The 17,933-nt window shown below is 40.1% G+C and overlaps 1 protein-coding gene across 1 annotated transcript; it reads left to right on the forward strand.

The window, feature by feature from the left end:
* Positions 1–14,079: 14,079 nt before the first annotated feature.
* Positions 14,080–16,556, forward strand: LOC308705512 (C-type mannose receptor 2-like; the record flags this gene model as incomplete). Its single annotated transcript, XM_081390558.1, has 4 exons — positions 14,080–14,116; positions 14,789–15,151; positions 15,689–16,024; positions 16,189–16,556. The coding sequence occupies 4 exons, from the start codon at positions 14,080–14,082 to the stop codon at positions 16,554–16,556; spliced, it is 1,104 nt and encodes a 367-aa protein (XP_081246684.1).
* Positions 16,557–17,933: the final 1,377 nt, after the last annotated feature.

A 17,933-nucleotide genomic window follows, 5' to 3' on the forward strand; every position in this document is an offset into this window, starting at 1 on the left:
TTTGTCAAGAGATTTAAAGCACCGTTTTTGAAGAGTGCGCATGTCTGTAATTTATATGACAAAATCTAGCGTTAATTCGATCTCAGACAGATTAATTAAAATAAGTTATTAGTCCACCACGTGCGAGACGTCATAAACCAATGTGGTTAAACGATACTTTGCGACATACGGTTTCGGGAAACAGTCGTGACTAGCTAGTTGATTTCTCCAACGATGCATTGTACTTTGGTAGTTAAGCAGCGAGCTATATAGTTGTACGGGAAACGCACCCCTGGTTGGTTGTAGCGCTATCCTATTGTGTGCAGAGGGAATCTGAAAGACAACAGTTTATCCCGGCCCTCGGATTGAGTCCTACCAATGGTGTTCCCAGACCCAACATCTCCATGTGTGTCTGGCTTGTCAGGCTAGGTCTTTGGTGGTCCTGCAGAAAGTGTGCAGAAAATCTTATCGCTGATGCTCTTTTAGGATGTGAGGAAAGTTTTGTTGTTAAACTAGTTGATGTGAAAATAGTAGTTTTGTTACTATAAATACTGTAAATATCACTTAAACACAGAAGCTGTAGGGGTTGGGTGCCATTTTCTTTGTTGTGAACATTCATTTTCTCTTGTTTTTTTGGTTAGTAAGGGCATCAGTTCAGTACCTGTGTTTAGTTTAGACTTTTTCTTTGAGAGGGTAATACGGTTTCTTTGGGGAAAAGGGTAGATTCAGTTTTTGTTTGTTATTTTGGCCTTGACCCAACCCTGAAGTCAATATGCTTCCTTTTTGATGTCATGTGCTGACAGTGACAATTTTAACAACTTTTTAATAAATAAAATTAGCAGTCAGATGTAAAGACTTTATTTATGTTATACTCCTGGGCCCGTATTCATAAAGATTCTAAGAATCCTCTCAGAAAACTCTTAATTTAGCTTAAAAACTTTTACGTAGGAGTCTTAGCTTAAGAGCAATTCGGGACCGATCTGAGAGCATCTCTGAGTAAGGAAAAGACAAAAACTTTCATCTCAGTGAGGAGGCGGGGTTGACCCCGTTGCTATGTATGACACAATCTTTTGAAGACTGTGATTGGTTGGTTGTCCAAAAAGGAAAAAAAGAGTGATTTTAAGTATAGGGTCTATTCTAAGCCTTCACTTTGAAATTAAATGCGTAATTTTTCCTATTTGACTGTTCTCTCACACACACATTATATATGTGTATATAAATCCTTTTTTTTATTTACCATGCTGTTCATTTCCTATAAGGTATTTGATTGGCTTATAATGATACAAATTTTTCACTCTTTCCAGTTGCACTGATTGCTGGCATGTCTATTTAAGTGGTGGTTTGAATGTTGGTTTTAATGTATAAAACATGGAATCAAAACCAAGAAGGGCGAGAAAGCCCAACTGGACAGAGGAACAGTGTTTACTGTTAGCCCAGTTAGTGGATGAACACAAGGCCATTCTTAAAGGAAAATCCGGGCCCTATATTAATATCTAATCTATAGCCTCTTATTAACTCACTGTCATCCATTGTCTGCAACACATTTCTTCTCCCTCTTCGTCTTTCTGCCATTTTCTCCTCTGCTAAAGAAACTCTTAAGCCTTGTAAGGGAAATTTTACATTTAGACATGTGTTTGACTCTTAGATGTGTTTTTACTATTAGAAGTGTTCATTTTACTTAGATGTGTTCTTTACTTATAGATGTGAACCTTTTACTCATGTGTATCACTTGTATTAACATTTAACACTTATAGATGTGTTCTTTTACTCTTAGATGTGTATCACTGGTTTTGACATAAGACATTTAACATTGAACATGTATTTGTACTCGTGAAGGAGTTAAAGAAATATAATCATATAAGCTAAAAATACATTATTGAAGATATGTAACCAAGTTTTTAGAAATGCATAAGTGAAGACAAGCTTGCGGGAACAAAATGTTCTGGGTTAGAAGACTAAGTAACAAAGAGACAATGTGCACTTCAAGTGACCTATTGTACTTGAAGTGTGAAAAGCATGTGCGTAGATTTGAGCAGCTTCGATCAAAATAGCGATAGGCAGAATGTGTGAAAACCAAGTAGCTTAAAAACAGGAACTTTTGCAGACGTAGGTATTGTGCTGTCTAGATAAATTTATGTGAGACAGGGGGGGTCTTGAACCAAGATGTTTCCTTTTAAGGTAAACAAGACTGGATGCAACGGACCCAGGATGTGTTAAGGGTATATAATGATGCCAACTGGAAGTAGCTTTGCTCTTCTCATGACAGACATTCTCTGTATGTGAACTGCCAATTTCTTGCAAGAAATAAAAGATCTTGATACTTTGACCTTTCAAAGGTTTTTGTATTTGTCTCCTTCCTCCTCACTTTTCGAATAGAATTATTTCCACAACAAATGGCGACGAGGATGGGATAACCGTGAACCAACCGATCGCCGTGATAGAGGGACAATTGAATTGATCATCCCGAGAGACCAGCTCTGCGGCTCAAAATCCTCAAGTTTAAGGAGAGAGAATTGTTCTACTCATCACGACGAACGGAGGTGAACGTACTCCCAGAACTGAACTCACGAGGTCATCAAAAGACGGTGAGAGAAAATTATTTACGTGGTAAATAAGATATAAGAAAATTATTTGCGTATTGAATATTTTTCCTAAAAGGGTCAGGAGTTTTGGAATAAGCTTGAAAGTAACTTCCAAAAGGATTTGAGAATAAGCCTGAAAGTAATAGTCTCAAATGCCAGGTGTTAATTGTTTTCCCAGAAGGGCCAGAGTTTGAGAAAGAGGGTTTCTCAAGCGTCCAAACAAGGGGCTGTTCGAAATAAGCCTGATAGTAATTTTCGGACATTTTAAGAAAGCACTTGTTTGGGGAAAAGACCTAACATCGACGGGTGTGGGCATTTTGAAAGTCCTAAATTGACGAATTTAGGCAGGCGTGGTGGCCACGCTGGGGGGAAGAATTAACACAGTAAATAAAGTAACGTGGTGACCACGTGAGAGAAAAGATTCAAATACGCAAATATAAATACTGTAGATAAACCCAATGGGTAATGAAAATTCGAAAAGCGTGGAGGAACAGGTTAATTTCTCTAAGGGCTCATATAAAGCAATGGATAAAATAATGGGAACCTGGTATCATGCTTTTGTGCCGTTTTTGATAAGTCAATATGGGTTTAACGGGGGTTTAAGTGTGTCACATTTGACTCAAACCAAAATAAATTGGGCGACTCATATTGTAAAAAAGAAGGACAAAGAGCAATATGATAAATGTGGTGAAATCATAGTAAAATGGTTGGATGAAGCAACACGCAGACAACAAAAACAAGTCTGTCGGGCTATCGCACCATTGTACTCTGATGAGGAAAGACAGGAGGCTTCAAAGAAAGCACTATTGAATCTTAAAAATGACTGTAGTGCTATTGCTGACTCTTCTTCTCCCTTTTTCGGTCACTACGCGAGAATGACGGTGGAGGACGAGGGATATCCGGCTCGACATCCACCACCTGCTCTCTTTCCTGCCCCGGGGGATGTTGCTCAAGTTGCGGGAGAGGTGCAAGCCAGCGCACCAACTGCACCGCCGCCCGAATACACTCCAACAGAGGAAGGAAGAAGTGACGCATCGACAACGCGCTCTGGTGCACTGTTCAGAGAAGCCAAGCAGCAGAAATGCAACAAAGACTTAGAAGACCTGCTAAGCACAAACATGAGAAAATTGACTTTGCACTCACGAAGGCAGCAAAAAAGAAAAGCTGATCAAGATTTGACCAGAGCCACGTTAAGACGGCAAATGGGGCGGCAACAGACCCTGCGAAACCAACGTTATCAGACTGATGATTCAGAGACAGAGATAAAGAGTGAAAGCGACGATGACGACGAAAGTCTCCAGAATTTTCAGGCACCGATGCTCGAAGTGGCGGGACCAAATGGATCGGTTCTGGTGATGCGACCATGGACCCAAGAGGAACTGAAGCAAGCTTCTGAACACCTGCCAAACATCGAAGCAGGTGGGGCAAAACTGGGGGCTGATTTAGCTCTTTTCTGCAGAGAATTCAGACCGACTCTCGGTGAACTGTGGAGACTACTGATTTTGAGATATGGAGCAGTGCAGATGGCTAAAATGTCTGAGCACTGGCCAGAAGATGCCCGAATGATACATGTCGACTACAACCATCAGACAAACGGTGACTATAAAATTAAAGTCGAGGGAATCATCAACGCTTTACAGAAAGTATTTCCACGCACGATGGACATTAACCAAGTTCGTCAATGCATTCAAGGGAAAGATGAAACCACTGAAGCATATTTTCTTCGGCTGAAAGAGTGCTTTGATCGCCATGGTGGTATCGAAAAAAGACCACCACCAACAGGCCAGAATGCAGAAGCTATGGGGTCTGATCCTTATGATGACTATTTGAGAACTTTGTTCATGGATGGAATGGACAGAGAAATTTCAAAAGAAATTGAAAGAAGCTGTGTTGGATGGCAACTGGCCTCCACAGTTGAAATCAGACGACATGCAAAACATCACGAAACAATCATCAAGAAGCAGAAAACAGCCAAAATCACCAAACAAGACAAAGATCTTACTCTAGCTCTGATAGCGCTGCATAACAACAATCTCAAGCAAAACCACTATCTACGCAACCAAAGTAGTAGTGGGGGAAAAGGCAGAGGACGAGGTCGTGGAAAAGATAGACATTTTACACAAAACCAGCAGCGTCCAGATCGGGACACTTGCTTTATCTGCGGACAAAAGGGACATTGGCGTGACACTTGCCCGCAAGCGGCGTTCAACACGGGGCAGGCAGACTGAGAGGAGGGGGGTGCGAGCAACGGGTTTCCTGACTCTCCATCAGATAAGTATCATTCTCCTTTCGTTTCTGACTCTGCTCTCTGCAAAGAAGAAGTGCTTGCTAATGTTTTCTATAGGGCTAAAGATTCCTTACCTTTGATAGAAGTAAATGTTTTGGACAAAACATTATTATTTTTGTTAGATACAGGCGCGAGTAACTCCATTATTCAAGAAACAGAATTAACACAACCTATTTCATATTCTGGGAAAATGACTTCTTCTAGAAGTGCTACTGGTCATGTGGTTGTTGAACCATTCTCAACGCCGTTTGAGTGTTCAATTAATGAGAGAAAATTCAAGCACCGTTTCCTGATTTCTCAGTCATGTCCAGTTAATCTGATGGGAAGAGATTTAATGTGCAAACTGGGTATTTCTGTTCACTGTACTGCTAAGGGGCTTCAGGCTGACATGAGAATGCTGCATTTAGAAGCAGAGGAAACCCATATGTTTGTTTATGAATGGCAAGTTTCTAACACGTGTCTGACCACAAAGGCTCATGACAGAGTGTTGTCATCATCTGATTTTATGAATGACTCAGATCTGCACTGTACTTCACATGTCAGCATTGAACCTGATGATGAATTTGAGCAGCGTTGGTTTAATGTTGAGGTGGAAAATATAAAGACAGATTACTTGTATTGGACAAACCACTGGTGTGTTTTGGGGGTGAAACTGACTGACAAACAGGCAATGTTTTATGACGTGGAAGATGCACAGCCTCATATCTCACTGGCTAAACCAGTGAAGGCTGAATGGCGTGACGCAGGTCCCTTCATGGCCAAGTGCCATGAACTGACCGACTGGGTCATAATAGATCAACAAAGAATGATCTGCCAAAGTGAAAGTACCGGATGGTTTAAACAACCGTGTCATAAAACATTGAAAGGTTTGAGATCAGTCACAGTCTTGGAGGAGGAAGTGAACTTTGACGGTCTGACTTTATTGCATCTCCCTATCATCCCTGAGGGGTTGGAGGGAGTTCCGAGTTGTCTGTGGGCTAAAGATAAGTATGATGTGGGTCTGATTGCAGGTTGTGAGCCTGTTCGAATCAAACCTAAATCTGATTACAGACCAAAGAAAATGCAGTATCCATTGAAAAAGGAAGCGATTGAAGGCATTACGCCAGTGTTTAATTCTTTGTTGGAAAAAGGGGTCATTGTTGAGTGTCCGGACTCACCTGTCCGTACTCCCATTTTTCCGGTAAAGAAAATTAGGGACGCAAATCAAGCTGTTGAATATAGATTTGTCCAGGATCTTAAAGCGGTTAATGACGCCGTGGAGGCTCGCGCTCCAAACGTACCGAACGCTTATACGATCCTCGCTCAAATTCCGGCTGACACTAAGTGTTACACACTTGTTGACATTTCGAATGCTTTTTTCAGCGTTCCAGTGCATCCTGACTCACAATTTTGGTTTGCTTTTAATTTCAATGGTAAAGCATACACCTTTACACGATTGTGTCAGGGTTTTTGTGAAAGTCCAACAATATTCAACGAAGCTTTAAAACGCAGTTTAGAAGATTTGATACTTCCACCTGGCGTGGCTCTGTTGCAGTATGTTGATGACTTGTTACTTTGCTGTCCAAACGAACAGGTCTGTAAGCAGGCTACAATCACATTGTTAACCTACTTGGCAGAACGGGGCCACAAGGTCAACCCAGGTAAAGTAGCTATAAATCAATCCAAAGTTACCTTTTTAGGTCACGTGTTGACAGCAAATGGGAAGTCATTATCTGACAAAAGGGTCACTGCAATACAAAACATTCCTAAACCGATCACGAAAAAGCAAATGATGTCGTTTTTGGGAATGACTTCGTATTGCAGAACATTCATTCCTAGCTACAGTGAAAAGGAAGGGCCTCTGTCAGCATTAATATACGGGCAGGAAATGGCAGCCTCTGACAAACTGACATGGACCGAAGAGGCAGAAAGGGCTTTTTGCGAAATGAAACAAGCTTTGCAGAGTTCTCCTACCCTCGGAATTCCGAATCCAGAGAAAAAGTTTACGCAGACAGTAGCTGAAAAAGATGGTTATATGTCTTCTGTCTTGTTACAAGAACATGCTGGGAGACAGAGACCTGTAGCGTACTTTTCCACCAGGTTAGACGCAGTTGCAAGGGGACTTCCTGCTTGTCTGAGAGCTGTGGCGGCAGCGGAGAGAGCTGTGATGGCTTCCAGAGATTTTGTGGGTTTCAGTGATTTAACACTGCTTGTACCACATGCTGTGTCTCTGATTTTGTTAGAACAAAAGACTTCTCACTTATCTGCAGCTCGCTGGCTGAGATATAATTTTGTGCTGCTAGAAATGCCTAACATTACTGTAAAACGATGTAATGTTTTGAATCCCGCAAATCTGCTCCCCACAGAGGAAGACGGAGAACCACACTGTTGTGTTTCAGCTTTGGAACAGATATGTAGTCCAAGACCAGACTTGACAGACGAGGCTTTACCCAACAGTGATATGATTCTTTTTGTGGATGGATCATCCAGCAAAGATGCTTTTGGCAAGAACAGAGCAGGTTATGCAGTTGTTTCATTAACTGAGGTTCTGGAACAACAACCACTGCCATCACATTTTTCTGCACAAGCTGCTGAATTGGTTGCTCTGACTGCAGCATGCAAATTGGCAAGTGGCCAACGTGTTACAATTTACACTGACTCAAGGTATGCTTTTGGTGTTGTACATGACTTTGGCTCGTTGTGGAGACATCGAAAGTTTTTGAAAGCGGATGGTAAGCCAATATTGAATCACCAGCTAGTGGGTCAATTATTGGATGCTTTGATGTTACCAAAAGAAGTGGCAGTGTGCAAATGTCTGGCCCATACTTCAGGCAGTGATGATGTTTCTAAAGGAAACAGACAAGCTGATTTAGCTGCAAAGGCTGCGGCTCTGCTTCCTGTTCAGATAACCACAGCAGCACGGCTGGATGAGGAACTAGGGGACATAGAAGCTATGCAGCAGCATGCATCTGCTGATGACAAGAGAAAATGGAGAGATGCAGGCTGTGTGTATAAAAATAATCAGTGGTGGGGCCCCAATGAAAAACCATGTTTACCTTCTCATTTCTTTCAGGCATATGCGAAACTGACACACGGTTTGGACCACGCTTCCAAGACAGGAATGTTTTCCATTATGAAAAATAACTGGTTTACCAAAGGTTTTTCCACAGTGGCAGCAGATTTTTGCAGCAGGTGTCTGATTTGCGGAACGAACAATGTGGCCAGGGGTCAGGCAATGAGACAGGCGGGGCATCCCAGGCCGCCAAGACCATTCTCACATGTAATGCTTGATTATATTGAGTTGACACAATCAGATAAGAAGAAATACTGCATAGTTGCTGTAGATCTTTTTTCAGGATGGGTTGAAGTTTTACCAACATCAAAAGCAGATGCACAAGGGGTGGCAAAATTACTCCTACAGGAGATAATCCCACGATGGGGAATTCCTGAGAGATTATCAAGTGATAATGGCTCGCATTTTGTGAACAGTGCAATTTCAGCAGTTGAAGCGTTTCTGGGTACACCCTGGAAACACTTTTGTTCCTATCATCCAGAATCAGCTGGAGCGGTAGAGAGACAGAACCAGGTTCTGAAAAACAAGCTGGTAAAAATTTGCGATGAGACAGGGCTCTCATGGCCTAAGGCTCTGCCCATTGCTTTGACTTATATGAGAATGAGAAAGAGGGGGCGAGCACAACTCTCACCATTCGAGATTCTGTTTGCTCGTCCACCTCACATGGGCTGGGAACCACACAAACCTAGACCACTGCCTGACACCACTCTTTGTGAACATGACATGTTGCAATATTGTGTTGAACTGGATAAGGTGTTCTGTGATATCTCAAAACAGGTACAGGCAGCGGCTCCAGAACCGGCTGAGACAGCCCTGCACAGCATCAGACCAGGTGATTTCGTGCTGATAAAGGATCTGAGGCGGAAACACTGGAGAGCAAAACGGTGGCAGGGACCATTTCAAGTTTTGCTGACAACTCACACTGCAGTGAAAGTCGAGGAGAGGGCTCCGTGGATTCACGGGACGCACTGTCGGAAAGTGCCAGCTCCTGCGGTAGCTGCAGCGGAAGAAGAATCCCAGGTATCAGCTCATGCGGTAGCTGCAACGGAGGACGAATCCCAGGCATCAGCTCATGCGGTAGCTGCAACGGAAGAAGAATTCCATATACAGCCAACGAGTACCTAACAGGTTACAAACTAAAGGGTGCGGCTTGTCATCCTGTAAGTTTCCAATTCAAACACTATCATCTCTGGAGGGAGGACGAATCTTTAATTGAAGACGATTCAGCCATTCTAGGAATCATTAGAACTGAGTCAAGAACTTTGTGGAGTTTTGATGGTGAGGGCATTGGAGTGACTTGTCTATTAATAGCCACCAGACCTGCCCTGAGACCAACAATAGATAGAGAAAAGGGACTCATATCTTTTTCACAACAACATTTTCTTGCCTGGCAAGGTTGTAAATTGTGGGAATATGCTACTAAATCTTATCCTCTTAACTAGTCTGACCATAGGTCTAGCACAGGATGGTAGTATACAGGTACAAATGACAAAGGGGAAAGAAAGTAAACTGATTATAATATGTGATCCTATTTCAGCAGCAGGACCTGGGTATAATCCCACCAGCTTGAGCAAATGGGGCAAAGCCATGTATTTTTGTAAAGAACCATGTGAATGGCTAGATGTATACGGGGGTAATAAAGATGCTATGCTTGATGGTTTAATGACGAGAGCAGACTATAAATCACCTAATAGTCAAATCAGAAAGATGATTTCAGGTCTTATTGAATTCGAAGAAATCACTGAAAACCGTAAAATTAAATTGAAAGTCACTCTGTCAACAGGAAATGATGGTGCAGCTCAGTGGGAAGGAAAATTTTTCTGTGCATGGTGGACAGCAGGTACTGACACTTATGTTCCAATAGACATTACAATGGTAGATCCACCAACGGAAACCCATAGCTTGTCTGAACTGATAACTCATTCTAGCATACCTGAAGAAGAAGATGCTGAATTAGAAAGACAGTTTAATTTGCATCATGAAGACACGACTATTGCACATAGCAGAATACAATGTGGGGGCAATAGAGCATGTATGTTAAGTTTACTTCAACGACAAGCTTTGGAAATTAATCAATCATGTTGGTGGTGTCTGAGAATGGATAGGACCTGGAGGGTTCATCCGTTAAGATCAACTAATCTAGGAGAATTAAAAGGATTAATTCCGTGTGCTATGTGGAAATTACTGAATGGAGTAAACACTGACGAAAACAAATCAATGTCTCGAAAGGGGGTTGCGTGTCAGAATCCATCAGAACACAGTACCAAAGACTTTGACAATGTATGGGCAGTAAAACCGCAATTAGGCGACGTATGTTTATGCAAATTAGAGTTCCAAAGAGGGGCAGTAATGACAGGTACATCCCATTGCAAGACTACGATAACAATGCATAATAACAAATGTATAACATCAGATGGTGTGTTTATTGCGTGTCCAGGTAACGACGATGATCTAAGAGAAACTACAGCTGGAACAGTATGGGTCTGCGGTCAAACTGCTTTCCATTCCCTTCCTAAGAACTGGATGGGGTGCTGTTATCCAGGACTTTTAGATATAGGAACGGACGTTTATGTAAATAAAGAAAATGACGACTATAAGCAAACTTCTATGAGATCAAAGAGAAGCTTAGCTGATGAAAAGATACCGATAATGTTTCAAGGTACCAAACTTTGGAATCCTTGGACAAGTAGAATATCGATGACCGGATGGTCTTTCCTTGGTGGGGCAGGTACTGCTGCTAGCTTGTTAAAAATAAATGGCTTAGCCTGGCAGGTATTACGCTTAGCTAACGAAACTGAAGATGCTTTAGGACAACTGAATTATGAACTTAGAGGCGTCAGACAGGCAGTCGTACAACATCGTATCGTGCTCGACATCCTCACGTCAGAGCGAGGGGGCGTGTGCAAAATGTTAGGGACTTCCTGTTGCTTCAATCTGCCTGACGTCTATCAAAATGTAACAGACATAATAGAGCACATGAAACTGGCTGTGGCCACTCCACCAGAAATGTCATCTTCTCTGGATGCTTGGTTTTCTGGCCTCCAGGGGTGGACTAAATGGGTAATAAGTACTGTTATGCCGATAGCATGTTTGATTTTGATTTTGATTTTGATGATCCCATGTTTGATAAATTGTATCTCTACAATCACTGCTAGAACAGTGTCTACCACGATGGTTAGAATAACTACAGGAGAGTACGTCACAATGATACGTAGGGAACCTGAGGCGGATGCCACAGTGCCCGAGACTGAAGAATATGAGAATGAGAGCGAACATGCGTTTGACTAAGAAATGAAGTAGCCATGGGAAAAATTTACTTGATGTAAATTACTATGATTATGGAGAAGTAAATGTCAAATTTTGTGTGTATGTTCTTTGAAAATGAACATGGGGTGGATTGTAAGGGAAATTTTACATTTAGACATGTGTTTGACTCTTAGATGTGTTTTTACTATTAGAAGTGTTCATTTTACTTAGATGTGTTCTTTACTTATAGATGTGAACCTTTTACTCATGTGTATCACTTGTATTAACATTTAACACTTATAGATGTGTTCTTTTACTCTTAGATGTGTATCACTGGTTTTGACATAAGACATTTAACATTGAACATGTATTTGTACTCGTGAAGGAGTTAAAGAAATATAATCATATAAGCTAAAAATACATTATTGAAGATATGTAACCAAGTTTTTAGAAATGCATAAGTGAAGACAAGCTTGCGGGAACAAAATGTTCTGGGTTAGAAGACTAAGTAACAAAGAGACAATGTGCACTTCAAGTGACCTATTGTACTTGAAGTGTGAAAAGCATGTGCGTAGATTTGAGCAGCTTCGATCAAAATAGCGATAGGCAGAATGTGTGAAAACCAAGTAGCTTAAAAACAGGAACTTTTGCAGACGTAGGTATTGTGCTGTCTAGATAAATTTATGTGAGACAGGGGGGGTCTTGAACCAAGATGTTTCCTTTTAAGGTAAACAAGACTGGATGCAACGGACCCAGGATGTGTTAAGGGTATATAATGATGCCAACTGGAAGTAGCTTTGCTCTTCTCATGACAGACATTCTCTGTATGTGAACTGCCAATTTCTTGCAAGAAATAAAAGATCTTGATACTTTGACCTTTCAAAGGTTTTTGTATTTGTCTCCTTCCTCCTCACTTTTCGAATAGAATTATTTCCACAACAGCCTCTTAAAAGTCCTCGTCCGTGGTCCTAACAATTTTGACCTTAAGACCTCTTTTAAGGGTTAAGAATCTTTCTGAATTACTTTTTTCTTTACTAGGATTTTTTCTTTAATTTTAAGAGTAAACGCCCACATTTCTTAGAATTTTCTTAGAATTTTGTCACTAGGAGCTACTCTTTGAATTAAGATTCTTTATGAATACGGGCCCTGGACCCTAGACCTGGGACGTAACAATGTATTTATACCCATCTCTACAAATGAATAAGCCTGAATTAAATTTAAAGAAATATGACTAGAACAATAACACTCTCTGTTTCTCCTGTTTCACGTCAGAAATGTAAATGCTGTCCAGCCTGAACGTCTAAACGGGGACATAAACAAATGAGTGATGAGGATGTTTACATGCAAATGTGTTCATGTGTTATAAAAAAAAAAAAAAGAAAAAAAAAAAGTAAACAGCAGGATTATGAAACAAAACAAAAATAAAAATTTCCACAAAGAGATGAATTCTAAAAACGCATAATAATATTTTAATGTCCGCATTTCAGCCAATCACAATCAAGTATTTAGATGGAGGAAATAAAGACACGTTTATTCTGAAACAGCAGCAGCAGAAGATGATGATATTATTTCAGTGAAAAAATGAGAGTCCAACAACCTTTACTAACATTAGAAATGGACTTCAGGGGAATGAAAGCATGATATGAGCACTTTAATGTCTTTATCTCGTCTCTGTTGTGAATGTCTGTCGTGTCTCCTCCTCAACAAGGAAACATCTTTCCTTTCTCTTCATTCTGTCTTTTTTAATCCCTCAAACCCTCTTCTCAGCACAAAGGCTACATCTGAAATCCCATTCATCACTATAGGTGAAGACAGTATGTGACAGTAGAAGTATGTCTGAATTCACAGCACTCATAAAAGAGTTGTTAAAAAGTACCCGGATGAGATGTGGAAGTGTTACCCTACAGCTTCTTCCTGTGAGATTCTGAAGTGTGTATATGATGAACACTTTACTATCCCATGAGGCCACAGGAGAGGATTGATGAATGGTAGTGAAGCGACGCAACTGTCGCTGGTAGGTCACATGATAATGACAACATGGCATGGTTTGCATTCATACTACACACACACACACACACACACACACACACACACACACACACACACACACACACACACACACACTATATAGAACATTCTTTTTTACTGGTCATGAAGTAATTTCTTATTCAAAATAAGCACCGACTTTAAGAGAGATTGTGATTTCAGACACAGCCATACTCTCTCAATAGTCAAACTCACTCCTTCATCTCACACACGTTTCTTTCTCTTTGACTGGAGTCTCAAACAGGGGCTTTTAAAGGCTCTCAGTAACCAGTATCACCAGTCTTCACTAATGAACTCAACCCTCATCAATCAGATCATTAGTGGGTTGCTCAGTTCACACACAAACAGATAAAAAGTGTCCAAAAACAGAGAAACACAAACACACGTCAAATTGAACAGGGATGTAACACGAGTTATACAGTTCAGCAATAACATTAGAGAAACTGTTTAGTTATTAAAGTTAAAATATAAATTATGAATGTTCATATGTATATAATGTTCTGATCAAGGTCCATATTAACATTGACTGACACAGACGTCAAGATGCAAATAAGGGGAAAGAGTTGGACAAATACACAAATAAGGAGGAAGTAAAATATGAAATACAGGTTTTTTAGAGAAATAAACAAGTGACGTGATGAGCTGAATGAGGGATGAGAGCAGATATAATAATCACGTAGTTTAAATCTGCAGACAGAAACATCAGACTCAGGACAGAAACACACGACCTCTAAAGTAAGAACATGTTCATTCTTCAAACACAATTACACTTTCAGATGTTAATATTGTCTGAATGATTGTGAATCGAGTTATGCTGATATGATTATGTTTTAATATAAGATGAATATGAGATTATTTTAGTTTTTCAATGTGTTTCTTCCTCAGAAATGGACCAAACTCTATATTTGATTCTTCTTCTCATTGGTGAGTGTGTTTGTTGTTTTATTTATGGTTTATAGTTTCATCAGGTTTGACCCTGTTATGAAAAGCATTAAATCAAACGCTCTCTTTCACAACTCCCATAATCATGAATATTTTTTATTCATTTATCTATTCAGTTTTATATTAATATTATTTTTACTATTAAAATATTTATTAATATTGGATAATAGCTTTTAGTTTTATATTTTCAGGTATTGCCTAATTCTAGTTTAGGTTTAGTAATTCTGTTGTATTTCATAAATTTTTAAGTTTCTATTTAACTTTTATTTTAGTTGTAGTAATTTCAGTACTTCAATTTAAACTTGTTTTTTTTTCAGTCAGTTGTCAATTAAGGCAACATTTTAAATTTACGTTTTTCATAATATTTATATTTTATATTATTTTAGCTTTATTTCAAAAACCAAAAATGATTGCTCTAGTTTTAGTTAACAATAACAATGGATATTTAATTCCTTCATTTATGTAGGCCTACACATTTATTTATATATTTACCCTTCACATTTTGTTGTATTTATTCCAATGTTTTTTTTTTTACAAATACACATATAATAATAACAAATATTTAATGTTTAGATGTTTATTTTTCTATTTACCCTCATTTGTTGTTGTTTATTATAAATAATTTATTTGTGCAATTGTCTTTATTTTACACAGCTCTCTGCTCCGTATCTGAATGTGTTCAGCGTCAGTATCACTTTATAAACATGGGCAAGAACTGGACTGAAGCTCAGAGATTCTGCAGAGAGAAATACACAGATCTGGCCACCGTTGACAACATGAACGACATGAGCGAGCTGAAGAAGAGTGTGAATGATAGAGGTGTTCAGTCTATCTGGATTGGGCTGCAGAGGACGAGTGTTTATAAATGGCAGTGGTCTTCAGGTGAACCTGCGCTCTATCTGAACTGGAGATCTGGACAACCTGAAGGCACAGATGAGTGTGCTATGATCAGAAATAGAGAATTGCATGATTCTTCATGTAGTTACAGCCTGACTTTCATCTGCAGTTCATCTAACAGTAAGTGCAGCTCCATACAATCTCAATAAACATTCATATAAACATTCTTATAAAAAGATACACCATATACTGTACAAAATTTTGATGCAATACTAATTTCTTCTGCTGTTTAATGTGGTCATAAATATAGCAAAGACAACTTGAAGTTAATTTCTAAAGACAAACCGATATAGGATTGGGGAATTTTCTTTAATTAATGCATGTTGATCTTTTGTTTTTGATAACTTTTAGAATCTGCCATTAGAGAGTACAGAGAATTATATTTCAGCAAAATGTAAACTGATATCATATCAAACCATAATAGAGAAATAAAGAGTTTGAAAATCATCAAAATATTCACAATTGTTACTTAATGTTTTATCAGCAAAAACATCATGAATATTTAATATATCATCAGCTGTAGAAACAGTCTTTGCATGTCACCTGTTTCTGATGCTTCGCTGCTCTTATTCACATTAAAAACCATGAACTGTAAATCAGAATAAGAATAATGAACAAACTGATTCATGAATTGGTATCCATGTTTTTTTCTTAAAGCGAACACAGGACTCGTCTTTGTCAATCAGACGAAGAACTGGAGAGACGCTCAGAGTTACTGCAGACAGAATCACATTGATCTGGTCAGTGTGAGGAACCAGAATGAGAGTCAACAGGTTCAGAAGTTCATCAATGATAGTCACATATCTAAAGATGTCTGGATCGGTCTGTTCAGAGACTCATGGCAGTGGTCAGATCAGAGTAACTCCTCATTCAGATACTGGGCTTCTGGTGAACCTAATGTTGGAGGAAGTGAAAACTGTGTAAAGATCTATGCTCTGGGTCAATGGTATGACGACACTTGCAACCTCCAACATCCTTTTGTGTGTCATGAAGGTGAGCAGATCCTCACAAACACACACAATCCATCCATCACCTCCAGATATCTTAAAGTTCACGCTACATGTCTGACATGACAGATTCCTCCACAGTGTTTGTTCTGCATGTTGTTTTTGATCAGTCTCTCTCTAGTTTTTGCTTGTGGTTTGTTTTGTGTCCAGATAAACTGATTCTGATCAAAGAGAATCTGACGTGGCCTGAAGCTCTGAGATACTGCAGACAGAATTATACGGATCTGGTCTCGGTTCATTCAGAGGAGATGCAGCGTCGTGTGATGAATGTGGTTAAACGTGCGTCTACTGAGGCGGTGTGGTTGGGTTTACGTCACTCCTGCACTGTGGGCCTCTGGTTCTGGGTGAGCGGAGAGACCGTGTGCTATCAGAACTGGGCTCCAGGGAACGGCACAGGAGACGAGGACTGTGGGTCTGGAGTGAGATCTGGAGCAGTTCAGTCTGGAGGAGATCAGCGCTGGATCAGCCGTCCTGAACACGACAAACTCAACTTCATCTGCAGCAGATCTGAGGAGTGAAGGATATGTTTGTGTTCTTTCATAACTGGCAAACACTTCTTATACTTATATCAATTTACAATGATAATTTCTGTTTCTGAAGATCTGTCTTTTTAATAACAGATTTTAAAATACTTTTTTGCACCATATATATAATATATAATTATATAATATATATATCATCTTATTATGTGGCTTTATTTACATTTTAAATTTAGTCACTTCCAGAAACACAACTCAATATTTTTTGACACATGTCTGTTCAATCCAATGTACTTGCAGTCAACTAGAAAGTAGAAGATGGCTTTAAAATAAAATAAAATAAAAAGCAAAGCTCAAGTCATCAGTTGATTTCATTGGATCTTGGTGTTTTGGTGGTTTGGCAACTTTCTTCTGATCACTCTTGTGTTTTTGTCACAGTGTCTGGTTGGTGTTCCCTGGGTGTCCACTAGAGGTCTTTTCCCCACACTGTTACATCCACTCATGAACAGCATTTCCCATCATCCTTGTCTGTCTTATCATTGATCATTGCACTCAGCTGTTCCCACTCACCTTGTTAGTATCTGTGTATTTATACACAGTTCAGTCTGTTCAGTCATTGTCATGGAGTCCTTGTATAATGTCACCTTGTACTTTGGAGTTCTGTTTCTCTCGTTTTGGACTGCTTTGTATGGACTTTGACCTTTTGCCTGCCTGGATTACAATTACGGATTACCCTTAATAAACTGCACTTGGATCTTACCTGTTTGTGTGCATTTCGTGACCGAAGAACTCCATCATGAATAGATCCAGCAGTACGGGTATTCGTACCCTTCTTCCTATCACTAGGAAGGAGAGAAGGGAGAAAGTAAAGAAATTATTTTCTCTACGTCAGCAGGGCCGGACGGTGAAGGAATTGGGCGTGATGTTTTGTACTCTCTCCAGTGGCTTGGGATATAATGATACGACAATGAAAGATTTTTTTTTTATGATTGCCTTGATGATCCTTTGCCGGACTGGGAGATGAAGGGGCTGGAGGACCTGAACTATTGGAGGTTTATACATTTCCTGCACCTTCGTATCCAGTGGTATACACCGCCTACGTCTGTGTATCCAGACGAGATGGCGGACGTTACACTTGCATCTCCAGACAAGATGGCTGACTCTATGCCTGCATCTCCTGACAAGATGGCTGACTGCGCCTACGTCTCCAGACAAGATGGCCGACTCTACGCCTACGTCTCCAGACAAGATGTTCGCTATGCCACCGCCTCGCCATCATAAACTGAGGAGGAGAAGGAAGGCTTTCCTCGTCCCTCACTCTATGGCCGAGTTCCCCAAACTGCCCGCTGTCGTCCCGGAGACCGTCACTGAGCAGCCCGCAGTCATTCTGGAGGCCGTCCTCGAGCAGCCCGTTGT

This window comes from Scardinius erythrophthalmus (genome assembly GCF_964197995.2).
Source record: "Scardinius erythrophthalmus genome assembly, chromosome: 2".
In the NCBI taxonomy this organism is placed as follows: Eukaryota; Metazoa; Chordata; class Actinopteri; order Cypriniformes; family Leuciscidae; genus Scardinius; species Scardinius erythrophthalmus.